The sequence below is a fragment of the Rutilus rutilus genome, assembly GCF_951802725.1.
Source record: "Rutilus rutilus genome assembly, chromosome: 19".
Classification (NCBI taxonomy): Eukaryota; Metazoa; Chordata; class Actinopteri; order Cypriniformes; family Leuciscidae; genus Rutilus; species Rutilus rutilus.
Window position 1 is genome coordinate 32,247,832 of NC_140232.1, and position 21,186 is coordinate 32,269,017.

Genomic DNA, 21,186 nt, shown 5'->3' on the forward strand with positions numbered 1-21,186 from the left:
TATCCACTCATAATACATGTTCTTACAGAGATCCTTCCACCCTTGCTTAACAGTGCACTATTAAACACAATTAAATAATTAAACTATTTTAGTTAATAGCTAATACAGTATCATACAGGGTTAGGTTAAATATATATATTTAAAAAAAATGAAATAATAGAATTTACTCTATAAGCATTTTCTGTAAAATCATTCGTTCACATAAATATATATTTATTTCCGCTAAAATAATTATTAAATAATTAACTTCCGCTTAAATAATTACACTCTTTTAGTTAATAGCTGCATACATACAATATCACACAGCAAACAAAACGTTTAACATATATAAAATAAAATAAAATAAATAAATAAATAAAATAATAGAAATTACTTTATAAGCAAGAACTTCCGCTACACTCCTGATGGTGGCGCTACCGCAGTGCATTTGTATCAACAGCGAAAAACACTGAAGCACAAAGCAGGAAGTGGGGAGCCGCTGATAAACAGAAGTCTTGAAGTTGTGACATTTACGAGAGAGAGAGAGAGACAGGGGAAGATTTACATGTCATATAATCACAAATATCATACAGTTGTAAGGAAATGAAGGGCGAGATGGAGCTGTTGCAGAGGGTGAGCGCGCACCCGGACGCGCGCTGCTGGTACGTCGAGTGGAACCCCGCGGGCACACTCCTCGCGTCATGCGGCGGGGACCGCGCGATAAGAATATGGGGTAAAGAAGGTAAAACTCCAAAAACACATTATACACCGTGAATAAAAACATGTTGTTAAATATGAGAGCTGAAGTATATAGCAGGTGTGTGTGTGGTGAGCTTGAACTGTTCCTGCTGTCGCATCATCCAAGTGGTGGTTGAGGAGAGATCCCCTGATATGATTGTAAAACGCTTGGGCTGTAACGTTACAGTAGTAACTTAACAGTAGTCATATGTAACGTTAGAGTAGTAACGTTACATATGAAAGCGCTATAACAGTTATAAATGCCTCATTCATTAATTAATTCATTCATCCAAGTATGTCAAACTGAACTCATTCAATCATTATTAGTGACACTCACACACGAACCGAATCAGACACAAGACTTTTAATTTGTTAACAAGTATTCATTACTTCAATGAGCTCATTGTTTCTGCCTTAAATTATTACATTGTTTAAATTAATAATTTTTTAGCTAACTATGATTTTGTATATGTACATTTCTGAAATACATGACAGTTACCTCTGATAACAGATCACTCTAAATTGTAATGTGAACTCGTGCATTTTCTGTAAAGCTGCTTTGAAACAATATGTATATTGTAAAAAGTGCTATACAAATAAATGTGAATTGAATTGAACTTTATAAATATAATAATATTAAAACAAAATCTGTATATATATATATATATATATTTGTGTCTGATCTTTATGACACCGCAGATAGTGTAAATAAAATATATTGTATATTATTGTATTTTATTTGTTTTATTTGTCTTGTGTTCTCAGGGGACAGTTGGGAATGTAAGTGTGTCCTGTCTGATGGACACCAGCGTACGGTCAGAAAGGTGGCCTGGTCGCCCTGTGGGAAATATCTGGCATCGGCCAGCTTTGATGCCACGACATGCATCTGGAAGAAGACGGATGATGGTTTTGAGGTTTGTTTTTGAATACGCATAATTTCACCCCCTTAAAAATTGAAGGAAGTGACATCACTAACAGGATATCCTGTCAGTCAGCCTGACGTGTGTCTGTCATGTGTGTTTGCAGTCCCTGACAGTGTTAGAAGGTCATGAGAACGAGGTGAAGTGTGTGGCCTGGGCTCCATCCGGAAACTTACTGGCCACCTGCAGCAGAGACAAAAGTGTTTGGATCTGGGAAGGTACGTCAGGAATCGGGGATTGAACAGTGAAAAGACTTTCTATAGCACAGATACAAACATTGTTTTTCCTTTAGAATGATGTGCACTGATGAATCATTCACAATTAGACCAGGAATGTGCATTAAGATAGCAAGGTCTATGCTTACTAGTTAGTAAGATAGTTAATAGTTAAGGTATAGAATTAAGGGATGTAGAATATGGTCATACAGAATAAGGCATTAATATGTGCTTTATAAGTACTAATAAACAGCCAATATCATAGTAATATGCATGCTAATAAGCAAATAGTTAATAGTGATAATTGGACCCTAAACTAAAGTGTTACCGATAGTAAATTTTGATTTTATTTTGACTGTTTTTCCACAGGGCTTAAGGTAAGAAACCACAGGTGAATAGTGTACAAAATTTAAGTAATAGTTATCACCATACTTTACCTAGTTGATTAATCACAGAAAATTATGACAACTCTTTTTTATGACAAGTTATTATGTTTAATTATGCAAATGACACATCTAATTAAAAATGCACTAATTTGCATACATTTCCTGAACAGAAATCTGAGCATTGGATTGAGCCAGGTCGAAAATTGGTTAATTTTGTTGACATATTAAAGTTAAAGTTTTTTTACAGACAGGATTTTGGAAAACATCTCCATAAATACTGTCAACAGACAGAAAAAAAAAATCACAATGTTTTATGAATAAAATCGATTAATCGCTTCTAACATAACATAAAAGTTTGATTATATAATTTTATTTATATATATATACATATACATACATACATACACACACACACACACACACACACACACACACACACACACACACACATATATTATATAAACACAAACTTTTATGTTAGATGTGATTAATCGCAATAAATTAATTTGACAGCACTAATAAAATGTTGAACAAGCCCTTCTGTAAATCCTTCAGTGTATATATAAATATGGATAAAAAGTTTGATGTATGTACAGTTAGTGCGGCTGAAGTGAAGAATTCTGGCTCAGTGCAGGAGAAAAAAAATTAAAAATTGTGTAATCAAATAAACCCTTAAATGTGTATTGTGTATTTCCACTGGTCTGAAAGAAAACGTGTTCTGGATGCAAAATAGCTAAAAATCTCAAAATTGTCTGGTTCATGAAAAAAATAATGGTTTTGTTTGTATTGTCTTGCCTTAAAGGGATAGTTCACCCAAAAATGAACATTCTGTCATCATTTACTCATTCTCAAGCTCTTCCAAACCTGGGTAACCAGACAGTTGATGAGCCCCATTGACCTCCATAGTATGGGAAAAAAATACTATTGAAGTCAATGGGGTCCAACAACTGTTTGCTTACTGACATTCTTCAAAATATCTTCTTTTGTGTTCAGCAGAAGAAAGAAATTCATACAGGTTTGGAACATCTAATGATTTGTGTTAAACCCTTTATTTTCCTTCTAGTGGACGAGGAGGATGAGTACGAGTGTGTAAGTGTTGTGAATTCACACACGCAGGACGTGAAGCATGTCGCTTGGCACCCGACACAGGAGGTATGACGTTCACGTGCATGTTTTCTGTCGCTCTCGTAATGTTTTCAGACGCATAAAGACCAGCTCATTTTTAAGGGTGAAACTCGTTTCTATTTGCAGCTTCTTGCATCCGCCAGTTATGACAACAAAGTGTGCATTTATAAAGAGGAAGATGATGACTGGGAATGCAGAGCCACTCTAGAGGGACACGAATCCACTGTCTGGAGTTTGACCTTTGACCCCGAGGGACGAAGATTGGCGTCTTGTAGCGATGATCGTACCGTGAAGATCTGGAAGGAGTCGACGGCTGGAGATGGTGAGAGCGTTAGGATTCCTCCTGTACAGTTTCACGCTATTGATATTTTGAATATTTAGCAGGTTTAAAATTGTGTAGTCTAGATTTTGCTGGGTTGAGTTTGATAGTGATTTTGTTGCAGGTTCATCAGATGAGTCCTGGAAGTGTATATGCACCTTGTCTGGATTCCACGGGAGAACAGTATATGATGTAGCATGGTAAGATGCATGGTGTTATTTTGGTCAAAAGGGTTTCTGCTGGTCTTAAAAACATCTTAAAGTCTTAAATACCCCTTTATGCAAATAAAGGCATTAAAAATGGAAGCAAAACATTTATGCCATTACATGTTGCATGAGGGATTTTTTTCTCGTGTTTAGTTTTTTTAAAGCGATGGTGTTATTTCTGGATTTTAGTGGTTGGGAGCAGAGATAATTTTTGTAAAATTAATTAAAATGTACTGGGGCCTCATTTATAACCGTTGCGTACGCACAAAACAGGCCCTGAAAGAGCCGTACGCCACTTCCGACGCATAAGTTGTGATTTATAAAAACAAACTTGACGGGAAAATTTGCGCACCTGCACGCAAACTGACCCATGCGTACGAACGTTTTGGAGATGGAGCAGTTTGGCGACACCGACGGTGAGCTGGAGTTAAATGTCTTTTTGGTCACTTTTAGACAGAAAATCTAAAGAAAATTTAACATATACAGAAAGATAATACAAATATAATTTCACTCACCAAGCCTGTCACTTGAAGCAAATATCCATCCCTTCTTAAATGTCCGCGCCAGCGAGCGCGCTGGGCCGTTTAGTGAAACTGACGCAAATAACAGTTTAAATAAATAAAATAATGATTTAAACTATGTTTTACTTCTGATTAGATTAGATTAGATTCAACTTTATTGTCATTACGCAAGTACAGGTACAAGGCAACGAAATGCAGTTTAGGTCTAACCAGAAGTGCAATAGCAGCAAGTGCAGGATATACAGTGGTTCCATAAGTGCAGATCATGGATATGTACTGAATAAATATAGAGTTGAATACTATTATAAACAAAAATTTACAGATAGATTGTCCTATGAATATAATATACAGATAACTATTACTGTGAACAGAATTTACAGCTAGATATGTACTGAATATAATATACAGATGGCTATTACTATAAACAGAATTTTTACAGATGATATAAACATTTAGATTAAACATGCCATTCAAATTAATGAAGTTAAACACTTAAACATGAAATCATTACTGAGAAGGTACAACATTCATCAATAGAAAGATTTGCGATGTTTTTTATAGGGGTGCAACGGTACAGATAGCCCACGGTACGGTCCGTACCTCGGTTTTTGGGCCACGGTCTCGGTTCGGTTTCGGTACATGTTTTGTGCAGAAAGAGACTGCTATTTCATCCCAAAATATGTTTTATTTTTCTTATGAGCATAAACAGAATGTCACAGTAGGAAGAACATCAATGTATGGAATAAATTAACACTCTAGTCTGTACTGAACAACACTAAGTAATACAACCTCTTCAACTATCACTTATATGAAATACAAAATGTAAACAAACACACTTCAAAATATTCAAGTGGATCCCAATTCCAAACCTTGATAACTGGCATATGAAGTGATCAATGTGAAAGAAAAAGTGCACTTTTACCTTTAACAAACATAAATTAGCTTGTGCTTTGAATAAAAAAAAGCAGAGCAAAATAATATAATAAAAAAATACTGCATTCAGGATACAAAGTGCAATGTTATTTACTCATCCACTATTGAGAGATTCTTGTGCAAAAAGATGAGTCTATCAACACTGTCTGGTTGGCACTAACGATGTCCCCAGCAGTGGAGAAAATTCTCAACTTTTCAGAATGCCGCAAGCGCACCTTAGGTCACGTGACAACCAACCAGAGCGCAGCTGATGGTTGCTTTAGCAACGACAGACGCCTCCGGAGCGCAACCGCCCTAGCGCTTTGGAAAAAGGAGAACGCGGCGCGCCTAGCGTTTTCTACGCGTTTTTAGGCGCGATATGTGAACGGCGCCTAAAGCAAAAACTAAAAGGATCAACGCGAACTCAGTGGCAAAACCGAAGTCCCGCGGTACACGAGGGTAGATTGTCCCGTGCAGGGCTGACCGAACGGTCCGGGATTTTACCGTGTACCGTTGCATCCCTAGTTTTTTAACACTTTTCCCGTGGCGTGCTGTTTTAATGTTTTAACCACAGAGATAATTGCTTATCATGATAATACCAGATTGTCTGAGAAAATAGTTTCGTGCAAATAATGCCCAAGGCCTATCTGTTTCCATTAAAAATATAAATCAATTAAAAATACAATTCGGCCAGTGGAAAAGATTGAGAAAAACTTTCTCTGAAATGATTTATTTGATTTATGTATTCAAAAACAAGGCAAGGATAGGCAACTACATGATTTTTATTAATGTAATGTGTCTTGTACCGTTAAACGTTATCACGTGGATGAATAATCATATGCAAATGATATGCAGATGAGGATCTGCATAGTAAAACTAGGCGTTGTAAGCTCCATATATGGTTATTTCGGGGTGGAGACGCATGTGCGCACAATCTTCTGCTGACTGGGATTTATAAAGTGAATTCTGCGCAGGTTCTGGCGTACGCACGGTTTTATAAGTCTGAATATTTTTTGGCGTACGACATTTTTGGCTTTCAGGCGCACGTACACTTTTAGTACGGATCCTACGCACAGTTTTATAAATGAGACCCCTGGTCTCCCAGTCTGAAATAATTGGCCCAAACCCCTCTAAAATAACCCTGTTAAACCAGGGTTTTAGCTTTAGGTTTTGTAGGGGTTTTTTTTCAGCAGAGCAAGTACATTGCCTTATGATGTATCTTTTCACACATTTTTGGCTTTCAGGCGCACGTACACTTTTAGTACGGATCCTACGCACAGTTTTATAAATGAGACCCCTGGACATCTGATGAAATTTTTATTTTAACCCTATAAAGCCTACTCTATTATATTTGAAAACCTGTTGCACACAATGCCTTCTGTCGTCTGATTGATATTTTATACTTTTTTTAGCAAGTAAAAGGCCTTTTAGTGTAATTGACTTATTAACTCTGACCCTAACTGTAAAAACACCCACCATCTTTAATGATTTTTTATAAAGTAAATGTAATAATAACTTTTATATTAGTAATATTTCAAGGTGAACACGTACTAGACTGAAGCAACTGAGGTTTACTTGATTATCCATGCATAGTTTAAAAAGAAAAAATCATGTTCAAATGTGTCTCAAATATGATCATCAGGCTTTTTGAGGAAGGTTTATTTGTTCATATCTCAATCATTATTGTATTGCATTATATGTTTTAAAAATCCAGAGCTTTGATCCTATATCTAAGCATTTAAATATCATCTTACTAAGACATTATAGGCAGATATAGAGTGAGAGCTGATATTTATATGCATTTTATGTAAGTATCTGCTGTACTGTCATAAATATTCATTACAAGCATCAGAATGTCATCTTTTTGGCCATATAAATATCAGCATCTGCACCAAATTGCATATTTTTGCTCAGTTTGAGCCTCTGAATAAAATTGAGGCGTTTTTTACTCCTCGAGTATGAGCTCCATATTTTCACAATATATGAGCAATTTAAAACCTGATTTATCGAATATGATGCATAACAAAAATGAAGAGCATATGTTCCCTCTCAGTTTATTCTTAAATTTTCTTTTAGTTGGTTAAATTTTATCTTCATACAACCTGCAGAAACCCTGTCACCATTAAATAATGCACGAGTCCTGACACAGTGCAATGGTCATGACATTTGTGAGTTCAGAAGTGACGCTTGTATTATTGTAATCCTTCTAATGTCAAGGTGTCGTCTGACCGGTGCCTTGGCCACCGCGTGCGGCGATGATGGAGTCCGTGTGTTCAGAGAAGACCCCACTGCCGACCCAGAGCAGCCCATCTTCTTCCTGTCGGCCCACGTGCCCAAAGCCCACAATCAGGACGTCAACTGCGTGGCCTGGCATCCGAAGCAGACGGGACTGCTGGCCACCTGCAGTGACAACGGAGAGTTCGCCGTCTGGAAGTACAACTCTGAGAACTGAGCTGCCGAATGAAGCTTGATCTGACGAAAGCACTGAGTTTCAAATGCTCAAGTGGCATCATGGGTCACAACAATAGCTGTTTTTATTCTGAGTACTGTGTGTATTGACAGCACTGGTCAAATGGAATGAAAGACAATACACTTTTTAACTGGCCTCGTTCTGATGGGTCAGTTGTAACGTTTCAGAATTTCTTAACGACGTGGATATATTTTAGCTTTGCCTGTGGCTTATATCAAGCACTGCTGAAGTTGAAACATACTCATTTTTCTTTTTAACATGTCATAACACCATCAATTTGTATTGATATTAAATGCTTTCAAAGTTTGTTTAGTGCATTCATCTTTAATGGTTGTGTTAAAAGTAATGATCTGCATTCAATACAAGTTAAAGCGTATCGTGATGCACTCATAATTAATTACGTCCATGGGGTGTTTGAGAAGGTTAAAAAAATAGAAGTGCCATTTAAGAAAAGCATATTAATGCTTTCGTACAAGAAGAAAAACGCATGTTATTTGAGCTGTAAAATTGTTTTTAGCAATTTTAACACGCTGGATTGATGTTAACATAATACTTACTGTCTTTTTGGCTATACTTGCAATTCAACAGTGCGTTGAAATTCATTTCTGTGGTAATTGACAGCATGTCAAGTTGTACTAACACAGTACATTCCTGTGGACAATCTTTAGTCATTAGAACAGATAACGTCATGTTTTGTAAAACAATGTCAGTAACAGCACAAGCTTGACGACAACTCATCCTAGAGTAAATAAAGAGCAAGTCTGATGAATAGCGGGGTAATCTTTATTTAAATTATTTGAAGTATTGTGCATATAAATGTGTTTGGTCACTGTTTTGTGTTTACTAATACATGAAAAAGAGGGGATTCAGTATGCCAAATCTTCTGTAAAACAACAGTTGTAATGTACAGAGGAAATCCAGGTGCATGTCATTAAATAACTGCACACGTTGAGTGTATCGTAGTTCAGAAACAGCACAAATAACCAAACAGCAGTGGACTTTCTGATGTGTCCTGGTCAATTGTGGATGTGTAATCAGGGCTTTCTGCCTTTTTTGCGCAGGGACTGTCCTTCCCCAGAGAACGCAATGAAGTTAGTGGCCATGTCATCCTGGAGACAAGTAAATATATGATTAAAATAAGATGAGATTGCAAAAACACTACGTGCTCCTCATCTAATGCAGGCAAATGTTGATTTCGTTAAACCCTAAATATTATTTGCCCTGTAATTTCACTCACAATGTCAAATCTGCGTGGCTGTTGTCTGGCGTTTCGGATGAAGGTGATCTTTCCGACTTTGAACTCGTAGTTAGGAATTCCTCTGTGTGAATTAAAAAACAGCAAATATTAAAACGTACGGTTTAGAAGTGAGAGTGAAGTGGTCTGGGTCCGACTGAGGCTGGTACCGTTTGATGTCACTGGGATCGAGGGGTGCTGGACTGGGCTCAATGCCTTTCTTCTTCCCATCTAGACGATTCCCAGAACCTGTAAAGGCCTGTGGAGAGAAACGGGAAGTAAAGACACCAATTCTTAACATATGATTTCATAACATGTGAAACCGCAGTAATGATAATCATAGTTTGACTTACTCTGAAGCCAAAGTCCACGTCATAGTTACTGGGATCCGTTTCCTCTTCCTACAGCAGAATGACAAACAGGATTAGTAAGAATGATATTTATGTGCATTTTAATCAAAATATTGAGTTATAATGTGAAGGACAGAACATACTGCTGGTTCCTCAGGATTCTGCATGTGTCTCTCTGGTTCTTTGTAACCAAGAGGAGCATCAAAGTCCACCTGGTGGACGAAACATCGTGTAATTAGAGATACACTGAGGTATTGTGTAAATATAAAGATTCTTTATCATGGTTAAGTCTCTTCTGCTCACCAAGGCTGCATTTATGTGATCGAAAATAGTTAAAACAGCAATTTTGTGTAATATTATTACAATTTAAAATAACTATACATTTCAAAATTCCTGTGACTCTTCATTACTCCAGTCTTCAGTCACATGATCCTTCAGAAATCATTCTAATTAGCAGCTCAAGAAACATTTCTGTTCATCATCAGTTGAAAACAGTTCATATGTTTGGAAATCGTGAACCATTTTTTTTCAGGATTATTTGATGGATAGAAATTTCAAAAGAACAGCATTTGAAATGGAAATGAAAAATACTGTCACTTTTGATAAATTTAATGCATCCTTCCTGTATTGATTGATTTCTTTCTTTCTTTCAGAAACAAAGTGTTTCTGACACCAAACGTTTGGTCGGTAGGGTTAGGTGAGTTCATATATTATGTAAACTGAATAAAATAAGCATCCTTACATTCATATCACACTCAATGATGGACACAGCCTTGTCTGGTTTGGTCTCCATGACACGTAACTCATAGACCTGGAAGACAGAAATGTCTGGCTTAGTGTATCAGGGTTTTTCCCACATTAATCATTATACTGAGTCAATCACAGACAATCACCTTTTCATTGTAATTGATAGCGATCACATCGCCTGTGGTCAAACAGGCGAAATTCCTCAAAGCATTCTCTAATCTGAAAAAAAGAAAAGAAATATTGCACATTGAGATCATTATAACAATGTTAAAAATATATGGTACTATACGGTTATCCGGACCACATGTGATGACCTACCCCAACCCCGCCCCTAAACCTACCCGTCACTGGGGTTACGACCAACCAAGAGCGGTTGTGGTCACGTGTGGTCCGGATAACCGTATAGTACCAAATATATTTTAGTGTAAAAGGTGTGTTATGTTAGCATACACAGCTTTAGGATTCGTGATATCCAGGAAGTCTGGACTCTGCGGCTGGAATTTTGAGTATGTGGCCACCATGAGATTGACGCTTTCCACCTGGACCAAACCGCCCTCCTCCAACAATAAGTTCTGCATCATCTGAAAACACAATAAAACATGATCGACAAGGACATTTTGATAACGTGTCTAAAGCAAATCAGATCCAGTAACAGTCGATCTGTGTATATGTTATACCCAGTGAGGGAGATAACAGATGCCTTCATCCGCCACAAACTCCAGAACGCCACAGTGTGTCATTCTGTCTGAATTCTTGTTGGTGAGTTTGAACAGCATGGGATATGTGATGTTAAGTCTGCCTGAAACACAAACCACATGTGAAATCAATACACAGGAGAGAGTAAAGTTGGACGGTTTTTCATATTTAATAAACTGCATGTAACTTACTCAGCTGGTCCAAAGCAGACGGGGGCATAATAACTGAAAATACAACATGACATCTGCATTAGTTCAGTGAAATACAACCCAAGATCTACTACATGATCCACAAAGCTTTTCTTGCCATGTGGAAACATCTTTCCAGTATTATAGACCACGACATACTCTTTCCTCCTTTGTCCACATCTGAGCGGTCGTTGGGCCCTGGCAGCATGGACACAGAATAACACCGGTACTGAGCGGAGAAACGGTTCTGGAAACCCCGGCCCACATGGGGCTCAAACATGTTGAAGGAGAACTGATGGAGGAAGAGGACAGAAATATATTATATTGAATACAAAAACCTTGAAGAATGCATGGTTTTATATACTTAGACATGTATGTATGTGTGTGTATATATATATAGAGAGAGAGAGAGAGTTTAATAACATTTAATAATAATGGAACTTTTATTGCTGCACTTATTGTCTCCTTTGTCAGAATTGTTTGTTATAGTATTCCTGTATTCATTTCATGTAAGTTAAATCTCTTTGGAAAAATCTTCTGCTGAACGAATGTTAAATGTCAGTTTAATAATAAACAAGCATCTTATGATTTGTGCCACAGTGACAGTGCAGCTTTCTACTGCTTTTAGCTTAGCATTAGCTAGCCGGTTTAGAACAATAAAAGACATAATGCTAAAAAGGCAAATTTAAAGGTATCTTAAAATCGAGTACAGACCATGTTAGCTGTTTATCTGCCTGACAGCAGAACCTCAGCGATGATGAGAATAATACTGATGACAACTCAATAACAGAAACACAGCAGCTCTCCTTTCAGTGGGAAGTGCGTTTCGAGTAGTCGGACGTGACGCAACAAAACAACAAACCGTCAGACCGAACTTTAGCCAATCACATCTCTCTTTCAAGCTTGGGTCACGCCTTATGCATAACATTTGTTAAATCCATATTATAAAAATCTATTATAACTTATAAATAAATTGTACAAATGTGTTTAAAAAGAGAGAGAGGTTAATTTTGTTTTTGTATCACCGTATTTCTGTACTATGTTTTGACCTGCCAGGCGATGTTTCCGATTGGACAGAAGAGCCGCTCGCTATCGCACACCATTGGCTAATGTGTCTGCCCGTCACTGTAAGTCGTTATTCAATTGGTTATTTCTACAAAGGGCGTACTAAATACACAACAAGCAAATTTGGCGCCACAGACGAAACACGGAAACTCTGAGTCTTAAACAAGGACAGAGTTTTAAAACGTTAACTGGCGCAAAAGGGATAGTTTTATATATTTAAACTTTATAATCTTATATTTTAACATGTTTGTGACCGATATTCGAAAGGAATTTTATGATGTTGTCGTTAATCAGGTGCGTAATAGCTGTTTTGTCTGGGTTTTGCTGCTGGAGTCATTCAAGACCCACATACTGTTCATATTTACAGTTAATATAAATAGCTAGTATTGAAAAGCACTATTAATACTACCATTATCTGCTAATGTTTTAATATTTTATGTTATATAGTAGTACATATTAACTTATAATACTTATTCTATTCTATATGTTGTTGCATGTGGATTGTAGTTACTGTATTATTGAAGTTAATATATATATTCTTGAAGTACTTTAATTTTCTCAGACTTGTCTCTTGTTTTTATGTATTCAGAGAGTGGCCCTGCTCGTGTCTCCTGATATTGATGCCTTGTGTGCCTGTAAGGTTCTGCAGGTTTGTCATATCATTATAAATTCATATACTACAATAACAGCAACATTGAACTGATAGTAAACATACACAGATATTCAATACACAAGATACTTTTTACAGGACACCTACAACAACATACGCGTGTGCAAAGATTATGATGTAATAGTGTAAAAAAACAAACATTAATAATATGTGGTGTAGATATTCAGATGTTTATATGCTATTATTGTTCATTCATAAAATAATGGTTGACTGAAATATATATATTTTTAGTTTCAATCTTTTAGATGCCACATCACAGGCAACATTTAAAAGGCAGACATATATTTGCATGCATAAAGACCCAATTAATACTGTGAAAAATGTATATTATAGATATGTGTAAAATATTTAGTTTCTATTACATTATACTGTAGTGTTTTTCAACTCACTGTAGTGCTGTACTTTTAGAGGTATTATTTATTTAAATACAATTTTATTCATATATTTTTATCATTATTTTTTTGAGAACTCCTGCTCTAGAGAGAGGGCTGCCCAAATAATACATAATACAGTTTAATGATTGCAAATTACATGTTTTTAAATGAAACATTTCACTCAATATTTACTCAAAAGTGTTCAGCATTTTTTTGTTCCAAGTGTTTGTCTATGTTTTTCCATCCAGGCTCTATTTCACTGTGATCAAGTCCAGTACACGCTGGTTCCCGTGACAGGATGGCAGGATTTAGGGACTGCATTTATGGAGCATAAAGAACAGGTACCACTTTATGCTCTGCCATAAATTCTGTTTAGTTCAGCTATAGACTGTTATTTGGGCATTAGTCATCAGCTTTTGAGTCTAATCTATAAGCAATTGTTGTGCATATGTATGTTTCTTCTTCTAGTACCAGTATTTTGTCTTGATAAACTGTGGAGCAAATGTGGACCTGCTGGAGACTCTTCAGCCTGAGGAAGACTCTGTGTTCTTCATCTGTGATACACACCGACCTGTTGACGTGGTCAACGTCTACAACGACTCTCAAGTACAAATGTTCAGCACTTTATTAGCTCTGATGCATCCTGTTGCAAATATGCAGTTATTAATACATTATTTCTGCTATAGATTAAGCTCCTGATAAAGCAAGATGACGATCTTGGTGTTCCGTCCTATGATGACATCTTCCGTGATGATGATGATGAGGACGAAGAAAGAGACGGCGATGATTCTGGAAATGAAAGCGATGGAAGCGCCGAGCCTTCTGGGAAACGGAGGCGTTTTGATGAGGCATGTTTTCATATTTATGTCATGCGTATTATGAGTAGCTGGATTCTTTATACTCAAGGTTTGTAAAGTCTGCATTAACTTCTTCAGGGCGCTTTGGAAAGGAGAATAGAACGACAGCGTGCCAGACGAGAATGGGAAGCTCGAAGGTCATTAAATATAAACATAACAATTACTCCAAAATTAAAATGGTGAAACATTTTTGTGTGATGAGTACATTGTTTAGTGTGTGTTTGTGTTTGCAGGAGAGAGATCCTGTTTGACTACGAGCAGTATGAGTTCCATGGAACATCAGTGAGTAACTATGATCATGTTTTCATATGGTCTGATTTTGAAAAGCTCATGTTTATGCTTTAATGCATTTGTGACTTCAACAGATTTACATAAAGAGGCTTTTAGATGGTTAATAAAGCTGATGAAATTGCTATAAAAAAAAAGAATATTTTAAGGCTTTTGACAATATTCCGCTATTTTGATCTGAAATATGCACTAATATAACAGTACATGGTGAACAGATATATTATATATATATATGAAGAGTTCAGATGCAAAAGCCTCTAAGTGCCGTCTGAAATTTTCTTCTAGAATGATCATTTTTATCAAGCTCGTATATTTATGTTCAGTAATTTCACTTAAATGGCAATGAAAATGACCTATTATTGTCATTTAAGTGAAATGACTGAACTTAAATGTACAAGCTTGATAAAAATTGATAGATGAAAAAATAGATGAAAATTTCAGATGGTGCTTAGAGGCTTGGGTGTATATTTATATTTATTATTATTATTATTTATTTTTATTTGCTAAAACTTGTGGAACTTTCATAAACTTTTGTGAATGATTGTATAATTTTTGGGGTGAAAAACAGGCTAAAAATGGCTATAAAAATCTGTCTTTTGACAATATTCAGCTCTTTGCTCTGAAATATGCACTAATATAACAATAAAGCAAATAAAGTGCTAGTTGGAATTTTCATAAACTTTTATGAATCGTTGCATCAATTTTAGGTTGAAACCAGGATACGGCCTAATGTGATTTTTATATTTCAAAAGGATCTGATTGAAGTCTATAATGTGAACTTGTAGCATTCAGTCATTAAATATTTGTAAATGGTTAAATGCCATAATTAAATACTCAATCATTTGCTCAGTTCTACTACTTAGTGAATATGCAGTTTTCTCAATATTTGCTGACTGTTGTGTGTGAACCGGTTTATTCTGTTGTCTACAGGCAGCGTTGGTGATGTTTGAGCTGGCCTGGGTCATGTCTAAAGACACCAAAGACATGCTGTGGTGAGCTTACTATCTAATATTACCTCTAAGAGGTCGCAGTAGTGCTGTAGATGTGTTCTGCGAACTGAAAACTGACTCTTGATTGGCAGGTGGAGTGTCATTGGCCTGACGGATCAGTGGGTCCATGATAAAATCCCACAGTAAGAATCTCACTCTTATCTCGTATCGGCATAATCAACCTCTTCAAAACATCTCATGACTTCTGATGCAGTAAGTTTTAAAGTAACCTGTGTGTCTCCGTCATACAGCATGAAATATGTGACAGACATCGCCACCCTACAGCGGCACGTGTCCCGACACAACCATCGAAATGAGGATGAGGAAAACTCGCTGTCCATCGACTGCATGAGGATCTCCTTTGAATATGAGTATCCTTCTCCATGTGACGTGAAATTATGTTTGAATGTGTGATGTTACTGCATACTATTGTGCTGTTTAATGACCTCATTACGGTGCATGTTTAATTTCAGTGACTCTAGTTATCTTGGGTTCTTTTGCATCTAATTTTGTGTAAAAAGCTCTTTTGCATTATGGTGTGCTCTCGCAAATTAGGGTGTTTCATATATAGAAATAATGTGCACAATATACATAATGCATGCTGCTATCTTTCACAAATCGTAGGTGTAATGTCATTTTGAACATGCGTGATGAAGAACTGTGTGTGTAATGAGTGTGTTTGACCCTTGACCCCGTGTGTCAGTCTGAGGTTGGTGTTGTATCAGCACTGGTCTCTGTACGAGAGCATCTGTAACTCCTGCTACACCTCCTGCAGCTTTAAACTCTGGTCCATCAACGGACAGAAGAAACTGCAGGAGTTCCTGGCTGACATGGGGTGAGTGGACGGGTCTTATTTTTCCAGCTCTTTATGGGCAAGAAAACACTTTGGTTCATGTGTTAATGGACAAAATTAAGTTTTTGCTAAAGCAATGACCCAAAAGAAGCCATGCTTTACAGTAATTTGATCACATTTATGGCACGTTTTTTCCCCTGCTTAAACATGTTTTTTTAAATGCCAGGAGTAAAAATATGATTAAGATGCTTAGTAATAAGGGTTAGTTCACCCAAAAATGAGAATTCTGTCAGTATTTACTCTCCCTCATGTTGTTCCAACCCCGTAAGACTTTCGTTCATCTTCAGAACACAAATTAAGATATTTTTGATGATATCTGAGAGCTGTCTGTATAGTGAGCCTATGTTCTGATAGAAGCCTATGAGACAGCTCTCAGATTTCATCAAAAATATCTTAATTTATGTTCCGAAGATGAGCGAAAGTCTTACGGGGTTGGAACAACATGAGGTTGAGTAAATACTGACAGAATTCTCATTTTTGGGTGAACTAACCCTTTAATTAGAATATTATTTATAGTTTATTGAGCAAGTTGATTAACTGTGATGTGTGTAAATGGTTTGCATTAATTTAGAATACATGGTATACATGTGATTCAGACTTTAGTTGAAAATATCCTTTTAATGATTGTTTTTCCCTCAGTCTTCCACTCAAGCAGGTGCGGCAGAAGTTTAACTCCATGGATATGGCGATTAAAGAGAACCTGCGCGAAGTCATCGAGGAATCGGCCAATAAATTTGGGTGAGAGAGAGTCGAATGAAAGATTGTGCTGCTTGTAATCCGTATCTGTCACGTGTTTAATGGTTTGCTTTGTTTTTTCCCACCTCAGGATGAGAGACATCCGTGTTCAGACGTTCGGTGTACACTTTGGCTTTAAGAACCGGTTCCTGGCCAGTGATGTGGTTCACGCTGCGGCCGCCTTGCTGGAGAACGTGGAGAAGGATGAAACGCCAGCGGACAACTTCATCAAAGCTCTGGACTGTCTGTCCAGGTATAAAGCAGGGCTATATTTAACTAAAGCTAAAACCGTAAAAAAAAAAAATATATATAATATAATATAATATAATATAATATAATATATAAAAGTAAATGTGTGTATGTATATATATATATATATATATATATATATATATATATATATATATATATATATATATATATATATTTACTTTTATTTATATATATATATATATATATATATATATTTACTTTTATTTATATTTATATATATTTTTATTTATTTACATTTACTTTTATTTATATTTACTTTTATTTATATATTTTTATATTTATTTATTTTGTTGCATATAATTAAATATTAACTGAAACAAAATTAAACTTATTTCAGCTAGTTGCTAAAGCAACATTACTAGTTTTATTTAGTTTGACTTGATGTACTAAAATAACAAACTAGAACTGAAATAAAAATGAAAAACTACATAAACACATTTTTAAAAAATTACTAAAATGACAAACGAAGCAAAACTACCAAAACTTCAAAAATACAAATACAGAAAATACAAAAGTAAAATATAATTGAGAATATGAAAAAAAAAAGAAGCTATATTAGTATCTCAATGATGCTAAAATAGCACTGGTATAAAGAGGCTGGGCCGTCTCTTTGACAGTTTCATAGATGTTGTAATGTGTCTGTAGTTTCTTAACTACACTTAAATGTGTCTGTGTAGTTTCTAAGGACCGTTTTACTCAATAACTCCTCTTTGTCTTTGTCTGTGTCTCTGTAGGAGTAATCTGGAGCGGTTGCATTTAGGCATCGATCTGGCCAAGAGAAAACTGAAGGCCATCCAGCAGACGGTGGCGAGCTGCATCTGCACGAACCTCATACTCTCACAGGGGCCTTTCCTCTACTGCCATTTACTGGAGGTGTGGAACAAATCTAACGGCTTCAGGTTTAACATTATGAAGTGTAGCACAGTTTCTCAGTGACTGTCAACCTCTAAAATTTTTAGTCTATTGTCAGTGCTTGAAGTGTGGCACTGCTCTTTTAAATAAGCAGCTTTCGGTGGTCTAAACCTTTTGTGATCCAATCGAGAGGTCGTGTAAACACTTGATCGGATTGAAAACTGAAACTGGAGAGTACGGAGTATACGCAATGACAGAAATGACCAATGGTCACTGCAGAACGAGCTGTTGTTGTTAATATAGTGTGAATATAGTCGTGTCATTCTAAACTTCTCCTTCCACTCAGGACAGTGTCGTCCCAGCAGTCCTTTACATCGGACTCTCATCCACACACACCTTGTTTTGGGTGCGGGAAGGGGTGTTTTTACTGCTTGATGAATATAAGCAGCACGGCACAAAGCTTCATGTGCTCGTCCTCTCCTAATCAGGATCGATATTAAGTCTGCGCTTTAAAACAAGGAAAAGAAGAGATGACAGGATTGTGATTTGTATGTACAAACAGCGGGAAACTCAGGATATTTGTGCAGTGTGCGGAAGCTCGTGACATAACTGTGCACATCAACCCACTCACTTTTTTTAACATTCATGTAAACACTACATTGAGATTTATCAATCGGAATGAATTAATTCCAATTAAAACAAAAGGTATCCATGTAAAAGGAGCTGGTGTCTCGAAGCTGGGCTTGTGCTGGGATTGTTGGGTCATTTGTAACCTTCTCCATGTCCTCCAAAAGTATTATTACTATAAAATAAAAAATAACTATTAAATACTCTATTTTATTTATTGAGTAATACTTGAGTGATATATTTTTGTATAATTTAATAAAATAAACATTGATTATTAAATACTCATTTCTATAGTACAATTAATAGCATTATTACTATATTTATTTATTGATTTAATTTCAATTACATTTTTATTATTATATACTTGATTTTATTTTACAATAGTGTTATTCCTGTAGTAATAAATATTTTTTAAATTCAGTAAAATACAAAAATATTTATTTAATCCTCGACCCAATTCTCGTGTTTTTTTTCTCCCCCCGTATATGTATATTTTATTTATAACAGTTTTTATGCATACACAAAACAGATGAAATGAAAGTCTCACAATATATATATATATACAAAGAGTATAGTAGTATACATAAAATATACACAAATAAATATATATTTATATACCCTCCCCCCATTCTCATGTTGACACGTTTGGAATGATATGAGGGTGAATAATGACAGTAATTCATTATATTGTGTTGAAAACAAGTTGTTGAAGTGTGTGTTGTGTTTGTAGGGAACACCAGATGTGAAGCTGTTTTCTAAACCTCTGGCTCTGACACTCCTCTGCAAATATCTGCTCAAAGCCTTCGTCTGCTCCGTAAGTGCATGTGTGCAAAAAATACTCAGTGAAAGAAGTCAATGGATGTGTCTGTGGAGTTAAGTCACATTAAGCTGCTAAAGCCAGAAAAATGTTGGAGTTCAGCACATGTGATGAGAGGACACGGCTGTTTCTCATGAGTGTGTTTATCTGTTAGACGAGGAACAAGCGCTGTAAGATTCTGCCGTTGATAATGGCCGCTCCTCTGGATGTGGAGAAGGGGACTGTGATCGTCCTGGGAATTCCTCCAGAATCAGACACCTCTGACAAGAAAAAGTGAGTTTGTTCATGCTTTTAAGCAGAGACTCACATTCGGCCCCTTTTCTTCTCTGAAAAATGCTCAAACCCCAATCAGAAATGACACCAGCGTTTTTCTTTTCCCTCAAGTTTCTTTGGCCGGGCGTTTGAGAAGGCAGCCGAGAACACCAGCTCCAGAACTCTACACGATCATTTCGACACTTCAGGTCAGTCGCTGCACCACTGCATCATGGGACGTGATCTCACACAGCTCATGTCAACCACTAGAGGGCAGAGCAGCCCAGAGTTTCTGTGACCAAGAGTTTGGATCTGAATTTGCAATGATGCAAAATCATGAAAGTAGTAAATATTTAAGAAAAGTTTTTTCATTATTATTATTGTTAGAATTTATCATTTTCATTCATTTAGCAATTATTTATTATAAAAAAAATGGAGCACATCATGTCACACTGCAGGACACCGGTGTTAACTTTTCTAACACCGGTGTTAACTTCAAAGCCAAATGTTGAATAAATTATGGTAATTTTACGTGGAAGATTTAAAGATTTTTTTGTTTTGTCAGAACAGGTTGCATTAATCATGTAATATTAACACTCAAGTAGGATTCTGGCAAAAATCATAATCACGATGATTATTTCGCACGATTATTGGTGGACGATATAATAAGTCTTATTACACGATAAGTAATTTTAAATAGTGGAATTTCACAAATATCGAAACTTCAGCAAAAACTAATACTTATGTTAACTAATGTAAGAAAAAGGTAAACAGTCAGAAAGCGATAAGAATAAAGAAACAAATTACAAACCAAATAAATGCAACAGAATGAAAATACAAATAAAATAAAAAGTGTTACGTTTTGTACTAACAGTGGTGTTCATATTGAATAATCAAATGTAAAATAACACTTCATAGTCTTACTGTACATTAAATATAGATTAATCCTTATTAAAGCTACTTATGGTTTTCAGTCAAGATCAGTGAGTGATTTTTCCTTTGTCATTTGTTGTGTGATTATCATTAATGACAGACTGCAGCAGGTTTATTAGGCTGCTGTCCCTTTAAGAGCTAATGCATGGATCCAATATACTGTTACACAAGCGTTTTCTTTCTCATCCGTTTACTCAAGATATAACCCACCGTGTTTACGTGAACACTCTCCAAAAAGTCATTTTGACATTGTGTGTGCGCGTTTCGGCGAGTATCCGCGTTCAGCTCCGACTCGCAGCGCACACAGAAAGCCGCCTGGGGATCAGTGTCTCTTTTGTGGCTTAATGAGCTTTTAACACCGTTTAATCTCAAACATGTCCTGCAGTTTAGCAACAGTAGACTGCATTTTAAAACACTCACTTATTTGGCAGCCGCACAATAATCGTTTTACCTCGATTATCTTGTTTTCATAATCGCTGCAAGCCGAAATCGAAAATCAATTCCGATTTATTGGCACGGCCCTACACTCAAGTTATTTGACACACACATGAGCTGCACAACGGCCTAACTGATCCGTTATATTCATACAGTTTCC

At 36.2% G+C, this 21,186-nt stretch overlaps 3 protein-coding genes across 3 annotated transcripts in view; 2 read left to right on the forward strand and 1 right to left on the reverse strand.

Annotated features, from left to right (window-relative positions):
• The first annotated feature begins 403 nt into the window (after nucleotides 1–403).
• Nucleotides 404–8,423, forward strand: ciao1 (cytosolic iron-sulfur assembly component 1). The gene is made up of 7 exons (XM_084389692.1): nucleotides 404–721; nucleotides 1,483–1,631; nucleotides 1,744–1,855; nucleotides 3,302–3,390; nucleotides 3,490–3,685; nucleotides 3,807–3,882; nucleotides 7,539–8,423. The coding sequence occupies exons 1-7, from the start codon at nucleotides 583–585 to the stop codon at nucleotides 7,771–7,773; spliced, it is 996 nt and encodes a 331-aa protein (XP_084245818.1). The 5' UTR covers nucleotides 404–582; the 3' UTR covers nucleotides 7,774–8,423.
• A 135-nt stretch (nucleotides 8,424–8,558) lies between these two features.
• On the reverse strand, nucleotides 8,559–11,877 carry ufd1l (ubiquitin recognition factor in ER associated degradation 1). Its single transcript, XM_084389693.1, has 12 exons — nucleotides 11,721–11,877; nucleotides 11,166–11,298; nucleotides 11,010–11,042; nucleotides 10,800–10,921; nucleotides 10,573–10,703; nucleotides 10,269–10,341; nucleotides 10,118–10,186; nucleotides 9,519–9,587; nucleotides 9,379–9,426; nucleotides 9,196–9,284; nucleotides 9,029–9,110; nucleotides 8,559–8,900 (listed from the first exon to the last, which is right to left on the reverse strand). Exons 1-12 carry the CDS (start codon nucleotides 11,721–11,723, stop codon nucleotides 8,826–8,828), a joined length of 927 nt encoding a protein of 308 aa, XP_084245819.1. The 5' UTR covers nucleotides 11,724–11,877; the 3' UTR covers nucleotides 8,559–8,825.
• A 309-nt stretch (nucleotides 11,878–12,186) lies between these two features.
• cdc45 (CDC45 cell division cycle 45 homolog) overlaps nucleotides 12,187–21,186 on the forward strand; it is a 9,757-nt gene continuing 757 nt past the window's right edge. The window contains exons 1-17 of the mRNA XM_084389459.1: nucleotides 12,187–12,365; nucleotides 12,661–12,720; nucleotides 13,364–13,456; nucleotides 13,584–13,721; nucleotides 13,802–13,963; nucleotides 14,051–14,109; nucleotides 14,206–14,254; nucleotides 15,191–15,252; nucleotides 15,342–15,392; nucleotides 15,501–15,620; nucleotides 15,953–16,084; nucleotides 16,742–16,840; nucleotides 16,929–17,090; nucleotides 17,845–17,983; nucleotides 19,320–19,403; nucleotides 19,561–19,679; nucleotides 19,791–19,867. Of these exons, the coding sequence (XP_084245585.1) occupies nucleotides 12,315–12,365; nucleotides 12,661–12,720; nucleotides 13,364–13,456; nucleotides 13,584–13,721; nucleotides 13,802–13,963; nucleotides 14,051–14,109; nucleotides 14,206–14,254; nucleotides 15,191–15,252; nucleotides 15,342–15,392; nucleotides 15,501–15,620; nucleotides 15,953–16,084; nucleotides 16,742–16,840; nucleotides 16,929–17,090; nucleotides 17,845–17,983; nucleotides 19,320–19,403; nucleotides 19,561–19,679; nucleotides 19,791–19,867 (1,657 nt within the window). The 5' untranslated portion in view covers nucleotides 12,187–12,314. The remainder of the gene's footprint in view (nucleotides 12,366–12,660; nucleotides 12,721–13,363; nucleotides 13,457–13,583; nucleotides 13,722–13,801; nucleotides 13,964–14,050; nucleotides 14,110–14,205; nucleotides 14,255–15,190; nucleotides 15,253–15,341; nucleotides 15,393–15,500; nucleotides 15,621–15,952; nucleotides 16,085–16,741; nucleotides 16,841–16,928; nucleotides 17,091–17,844; nucleotides 17,984–19,319; nucleotides 19,404–19,560; nucleotides 19,680–19,790; nucleotides 19,868–21,186) is intronic.

Excerpts from the sequence above, each read along its gene's own strand:
- ciao1 (XM_084389692.1), top strand. The coding sequence starts at position 583 with ATGAAGGGCGAGATGGAGCTGTTGCAGAGGGTGAGCGCGCACCCGGAC. Across the intron at positions 722-1,482 it reads AAGAATATGGGGTAAAGAAG|GGGACAGTTGGGAATGTAAG; the intron begins GTAAAACTCCAA and ends TTGTGTTCTCAG. Across the intron at positions 1,856-3,301 it reads AAGTGTTTGGATCTGGGAAG|TGGACGAGGAGGATGAGTAC; the intron begins GTACGTCAGGAA and ends TTTTCCTTCTAG.
- ufd1l (XM_084389693.1), bottom strand. Across the intron at positions 10,922-11,009 it reads GTCTGCTTTGGACCAGCTGA|GCAGACTTAACATCACATAT; the intron begins GTAAGTTACATG and ends TTTGTGTTTCAG. Across the intron at positions 9,111-9,195 it reads GATCCCAGTGACATCAAACG|AGGAATTCCTAACTACGAGT; the intron begins GTACCAGCCTCA and ends TAATTCACACAG.